Source organism: Priapulus caudatus, unplaced genomic scaffold (genome assembly GCF_000485595.1).
Source record: "Priapulus caudatus unplaced genomic scaffold, Priapulus_caudatus-5.0.1 Scaffold823, whole genome shotgun sequence".
NCBI classification, from domain to species: domain Eukaryota; kingdom Metazoa; phylum Priapulida; class Priapulimorpha; order Priapulimorphida; family Priapulidae; genus Priapulus; species Priapulus caudatus.
Window position 1 is genome coordinate 108,542 of NW_014577884.1, and position 6,626 is coordinate 115,167.

The 6,626-nt window shown below is 44.9% G+C and overlaps 1 protein-coding gene across 3 annotated transcripts; it reads right to left on the minus strand.

The window, feature by feature from the left end:
• Positions 1-175: 175 nt before the first annotated feature.
• On the minus strand, positions 176-5,819 carry LOC106813782 (protein roadkill-like). Of its 3 annotated transcripts, XM_014818003.1 has the most exons (7): positions 5,721-5,819; positions 4,739-4,917; positions 4,078-4,199; positions 2,149-2,169; positions 1,424-1,665; positions 481-603; positions 176-297 (listed from the first exon to the last, which is right to left on the minus strand). In XM_014818003.1, exons 1-7 carry the CDS (start codon positions 5,815-5,817, stop codon positions 281-283), a joined length of 801 nt encoding a protein of 266 aa, XP_014673489.1. In that variant the 5' UTR covers positions 5,818-5,819; the 3' UTR covers positions 176-280. The 3 variants fall into 3 exon arrangements, with proteins under 3 accessions (XP_014673489.1, XP_014673488.1, XP_014673491.1); XM_014818002.1 differs by lacking the exons at positions 4,078-4,199; positions 4,739-4,917; positions 5,721-5,819 and adding exons at positions 2,844-3,007; positions 3,346-3,575 and having other exon boundaries at positions 2,149-2,291; XM_014818005.1 differs by lacking the exons at positions 176-297; positions 4,078-4,199; positions 4,739-4,917; positions 5,721-5,819 and adding exons at positions 2,844-3,007; positions 3,346-3,575 and having other exon boundaries at positions 514-614; positions 2,149-2,291.
• Between the last annotated feature and the right edge of the window lie 807 nt (positions 5,820-6,626).

The following is a 6,626-nucleotide window of genomic DNA, read 5'->3' on the forward strand; positions in this document are numbered from 1 at the left end:
TATATTATATATATATATATATATACATATATATATACATATATATATATACATATACATATATACCGATATATCACTAGAAAGCAGAGACGCAACTGAGAGATCATATTAATTCATATTATTTTCATGTAGATATGAAGCCTGGCGAAATATCAGATCAATGTATTATTATCACAACAAAACGAAACTCACGTATTGGGTAGTGACTGTGGTAGGGGAATCTGGTCTGAGTTGCGGCAGGAGCCGCATCTCCTCCCTCAGTACCTCAGCCAGAATTGGCCTAAACCAAATTGGTTCCTATAAAAATAATACACATACACATACACGTGTTATTCCTCATATTCATATTGTATGTGCAAATATGCAAAAGAAGAAAATCCCATATAATATGGCCCAGTAGAGTGTATGGCATTTAAAAGTCTATATACATATTCCCAAGTTCCCAACTAGATTAAAATTATACTGAGAAATAACACAAACCATAAACAAATTCATAGTGCTTGAGGCGCTTGCGGTTGGCTGGTGCGCGATGACACAGCACCGTGAGGAGGTCATGAGGATAGGCATCTACCATCTCCTTCCACTTGTGCGTGCTTATGAGGTCTGACGCGTGGCTACAACGAATAAGAAAAACCCATCGTTACATCGGAGTCTCTCTCTCTCGCCGTCTACACACGAGCAATTCTCTTTCCAATTTTGCGTAATATTTTCAAATTTTAGAATAATCAATGTCACCATCAGAATTTATTTCATTATACAAAATCGATAAATGCAATCATATCGATCACGTAATATTTTATTTTTGAGAAAAAAATGTGTCAAATCTTTTAATTGATCTCAAAATTCAATGATTTTATTTAATACCCACGAAAAGTTAATCAATAAAAACGTGTCTAAACTAGTCAAAGACCCCCCCCCAAAAACAAAAATCAGGACCGCTTTACCTTACCGGACAGACACCAAGTGCTCATTATAGGAAACACTGTCTTTATTGATTGCGAGTGTTTGTTTACGTTGACACATAAGAAGATGCAGTGAAGCAAAGGCAGCTATGGCATTGCCAGTAAAGCTAAAGTCACACCAAGCTCTCTAAAAGGGCCACTATTTCCAGAAGTTTCCTCAGTCCAACGAAGCATTTCATTAAAAGGCAAGTATTTCCAGGGGTCCATGGCCCACGTCATCTAACATGTGAAAGCTTTAATACCAACTATTATTTACCATGGGTCTGTTGTCAACAGGATCCAACACAGGCTTTCATTAAAAGGCAACTATTTCCAGAGGTTTCCTCAGTCTAACACAGCGTTTCATTAGAGGGCAACTAGTCCCAGAGGTCTGTTGGCCGCTCTCTCTAACACAGACTAATATTAGAAGCCAACGGCCCACGCACACGCCTCAGCCTCAGCCTCGCGGGCGCGTCTCCTACCTGACAGGATGGCTTTGTGAGCCTGGACGTCACGACCACCGACACAGAGCGTCACGTCACTGAAGCTCTTTTGTTGTAACATGCACTCGAGATCCGTGCAAAGGTTGCACTCAGGCACCTTGATCGGTTGTCCGATCGGACGCACCTGCTGGCTTGTTACTGCGCAATACACTTCCATGGCGAGTTGAAAATGCGACTGTATCATCTGGTTCCACTTGTGGGACCCTATGAATTCTACGTGGCTACAACGAATAAGAAAAATCCATCGTTACATCGGAGTCTACTCTCTCTCTCTCTCTCTCTCTCTCTCTCTCGCCGTCTACACACGAGCAATTCTCTTTCCAATTGTGAGTAATATTTTCAAATTTTTGAATAATCAATGTCACCATCAAAATTTATTTCATTATACAAAATCGATAAATGCAATCATATCGATCACGTAATATTTTATTTTCGAGAAAAAAATGTGTCAAATTTTTTAATTGATCTCAAAATTCAATGATTTTATTTAATACCCACGAAAAGTTAATCAATAAAAACGTGTCTAAACTAGTCAAAGACCCCCCCCCCCAAAAAAAAAAAAATCAGGACCGCTTTACCTTACCGGACAGACACCAAGTGCTCATTATAGGAAACACTGTCTTTATTGATTGCGAGTGTTTGTTTACGTTGATCGAAATGAATTTTGCCAGTACTATTCAAGGTGACGCAGTCACCTCACTCACCTCTTGATAAAGTCGATGCACCTGTCTTCCAGCTGGACAGCGCTTTGATGATTTGCGAGGATGAAAATGTCAACTACGTTGTCTATGTTCATGTTTGAGCAGAGAGCTTCTTCACACATGATCTTCAACCTTCCTAGTGCATACTGCAAAGCAAACACAGAGCACCTGCATCAGCATGGGCGGGCACGCATTTCCTATGCCGCATTGGTCACTCTATTTGCATTTACTTCCCCCGCTTTAAAATCTAGTCCTTCCCACGAATTGCGGATTACGATAAGACCCTTTCCCCCCGAAATTCTTTATGACATCAGGCTATTTCCAAATGCAACACAACTATGTAGCTCTGAAACTTGTCTACACATCGCATGTCTACAGTTTGGATGATCACGACAAAATACTGCGCATCGAAAGGGCACATTAAACCCGTATAATAACTAGGATGTGATTGCTCAAGTTAGGATTAGGTTTAAGGTTAAGGTTAGGGTTAGGATGAGGGCTAATAAATATTGTCAAATGCCCTTCAAACTGAGCATGGGCAGGGCACGGGCGGGACAGGAGCGAGACACAGAGGCAGGGCGGGGCGTGGACGAGCCTTTGGAAGGGCGAAAAAGCGGTGCTTCGGCAAGCAATGGGTGGTGCGTGGGTGAGCTAGGGGCAGGAGCAGCGGGTGGGTGATGCAGGGCATCTCTATACACCTTTTCGGCGGCGGCTATCAGCTTTTCAGCCATCCTCGCCACGTTGTTGGCATTTCCAGTGTAAATAAAGTGGATTATCTCCAATAGTACAGGTATGTCCATGGCAATGTCCAAATGACTTTCCTGGTCATTTCTCAGCTTTTCAAAAAAAACGGGCGACCTCGCTGAAACAACGCAACACACAACCGAGCCGTGAGCGAGACGAGGCATAACTACGGAGACGTGCCGTAACTATGGAGATGGATATGGAGATGCATCGTTATTTAACCATTATTAACCCAACTATTATTTACCATGGGTCTGTTGTCAACAGGATCTAACACAGGCTTTCATTAAAAGGCAACTATTTCCAGAGGTTTCCTCAGTCTAACACAGCGTTTCATTAGAGGGCAACTAGTCCCAGGGGTCTGTTGTCCGCTCTCTCTAACACAGACTAATATTAGAAGCCAACTGCCTCTAGGATCCCTCGGCACACGCTCAGCCTCGCGCGCGCGTCTCCTACCTGACAGGATGGCTTTATGAGCTGGTAAATCCCGACCACCGACGCAGAGCGTCACGTCACTGAAGCTCTGTCGTTCGAACATGCGCTCGAGATCCGTTGACAGGTTGCACGCTGACACCTTGAACGGTGTCATGTTTGTTTGTATTAGCGGCTGTCTCGCTAATTCCCACATCACCTCCGTGTAGAGGTGAGGATTCAACAGAATCATTTCCTTCCATCCCATGCTCCCTATAAAGCCACTCTGACGAGTGGCTACAACGAATAAGAAAAATCTATCGTTACATCGGATCTCTCTCTCTCTCTCTCGCCGTCTACACACGAGCAATTCTCTTTCCAATTTTGCGTAATATTTTCAAATTTTAGAATAATCAATGTCACCATCAAAATTTATTTCATTATACAAAATTGATAAATGCAATCATATCGATCAGGTAATATTTTATTTTCGAGAAAAAAATGTGGGCACATTTTTTAATTGAACTCAAAATTCAATGATTTTATTTAATACCCACGAAAAGTTAATCAATAAAAACGTGTCTAAACTAGTCAAAGACCCCCCCCAAAAAAAAATCAGGACCGCTTTACCTTACCGGACAGACACCAAGTGCTCATTATAGGAAACACTGTCTTTATTGATTGCGAGTGTTTGTTTACGTTGATCGAAATGAATTTTGCCAGTACTATTCAAGGTGACGTGGTCACCTCACTCACCTCTTGGCAAAGGCTAAGCACTGGCCTTTCAGCTGGACAGCCCTGTGTTGATCTGCGAGGATGAGGACGTCAGCTACGTTGTCTATGTTCAGGTTTGAGCAGAGAGCTTCTTCACACATGATCTTCAACCTCTCTAGTGCATACTGCAAAGCAAACACAGAGCACCTGCATCAGCATGGGCGGGCACGCATTCCCTATGCCGCATTGGTCACTCCATTTGCATTTTCTTCCCCGCCTTTAAAATCTAGTCCTTCCCACGAATTGCGGATTACGATAAGACCCTTTTCCCCCGAAATTCTTCATAACATCAGGCTATTTCCAAATGCAACACAACTGTAGCTCTGAAACTTGTCTACACATCGCATGTCTACAGTTTGGATGATCACGACCAAATACTGCGCATCGAAAAGGCACATTAAACCCGTATTATAACCAGGATGTGATTGCTCAAGTTAGGATTACGTTTATGGTTAGGGTTAGGATGAGGGCTAATAAATATTGTCAAATACCCTTCAAACTGAGCATGGGCAGGGCACGGGCGGGACAGGAGCGAGACACAGAGGCAGGGTGGGGACGAGCCTTTTGAAGGGTGGAAAAGCGGCGCTTCGGCAAGCAATGGGTGGTGCGTGGGTGAGCTAGGGGCAGGAGCAGCGGGTGGGTGATGCAGGGCATCTCTATGCACCTTGTCAGCGGCTGCCAGCAGCTTACTAGGCATCTTCTTAAGATTGGGCGACTTGGACGTGTAGATATAGATAATAATTTCTATTAGCACGTCATGTTCCATGTCTCCAATGTCGATACGACTGATCTTGTTGCAGGTTTCCATCCCATACAACTTTGCTGCAAATACAGCCGACCTCGCTGAAACAACGCAACACACAACCGAGCCGTGAGCGAGACGAGGCATAACTACAGAGATGGATACGGAGACGCATCGTAACTATGGAGACGTGTCGCAACTATGGAGCGATGTGTCGTAACTACGGAGACGTGCTGTAACTATGGAAGTGTGCCGTAACTACATAGACGTGCTGTAACCACTGAGACAAGTTGTAACTACGGAGACGAGTCTTGTTACGATTTTGGGATTGTGTTTTCGACCTTTCGGTGACCAGGTTCGCTCGCAAAAACACGTATCTAACGCTGTGCAGCCCACGGGGGCTTCAATCTCATGCATGAAGGGCTTTATTAAAGGGCAACTATTCGCAGGAGTGCCTGTTGTTCCCGCGATGTAGCATATAGGGTTTCATGAAAGGCCAACTATTTCCAAAAGTTTCCTCGGTCCAACGCAGCATTTCATTAAAACGCATGAAGGATTTCATAAAAGGGCCACTATTTCCAGAAGTTTCCTTGGTACAACGTAGCATTTCATTAAAAGGCAAGTATTTCCAGGGGTCCATGGTCCACGTCATCTAACATGTGAAAGCTTTAATACCAACTATTATTTACCATGGGTCTGTTGTCAACAGGATCTAACACAGGCTTTCATTAAAAGGCAACTATTTCCAGAGGTTTCCTCAGTCTAACAGTAACACAGCGTTTCATTAGAGGGCAACTAGTCCCAGGGGTCTGTTGTCCGCTCTCTCTAACACAGACTAATATTAGAAGCCAACTGCCTCTAGGATCCCTCGGCACACGCTCAGCCTCGCGCGCGCGTCTCCTACCTGACAGGATGGCTTTGTGCGCCTGGACCTCACGACCACCGACGCAGAGCGTCACGTCACTGAAGTTCTGTCGATCAAACATGTGCTCGAGATCCATGGACAGGTGAGAGACGGCGTCCGTGATGACGCTCAGCTGCAACGAAGATAGCGAGATACGGTCACAGCCGCGCAGTAACAGCCACCCGCGTGATAGCAGTCACCTGCTGAGAACAGCCACCTGCCTAGAGAGGCCACCTGCAGGCTACATTTGACATTTGAGTTGCAGTTACACAGCGAAACCACATCCATAGCATCAGCGTCAGTGTCAGCGTTAAGTGTCCGTAAATCCCACTTTGGATCGTAGATATAGCGAGAGATATAGTGAGAGAGAGAGAGAGAGAGAGAGAGAGAAAGAGAGATAAAGAGATGACAGAGAGGGAAGACATTCTGCAAGTCCATTTGACACACAATCTATGCTGTGTAACCATGAGACCGTCATCTCGTGGCATTGGTCACTCATGCCGTTACTGGGTAGCTGACCACTTAAGAATTATGGCCCACTGGTCAACCTTCACGGTCAGCAGGCTGAAACCTGTTCAATTATGCGTTCCCCCTCCTGCTGTTCTCAGTCACATCACATGCCAGTAGGCCAAATGCAGTAAGTAAAGGTGGGAGCATCGACACAGGCTGGTACATGAAAGCTCACCAATATATATGATGTATATATATAGATGGTTCTAGGACAAATACCCCCCGGACAATCACCCCCGGACAATTACGCCCCAGACAATTACCGGCCCAGACAATTACCACGCCCCCGGACAATAACCCCCCCGACAATTACACCCCGGACGAATTAGCCCCCCCCCGGACATTTACTTCCGCCGGAACAATTACCCCCCGGACATTTACCCCCGGAACAATATA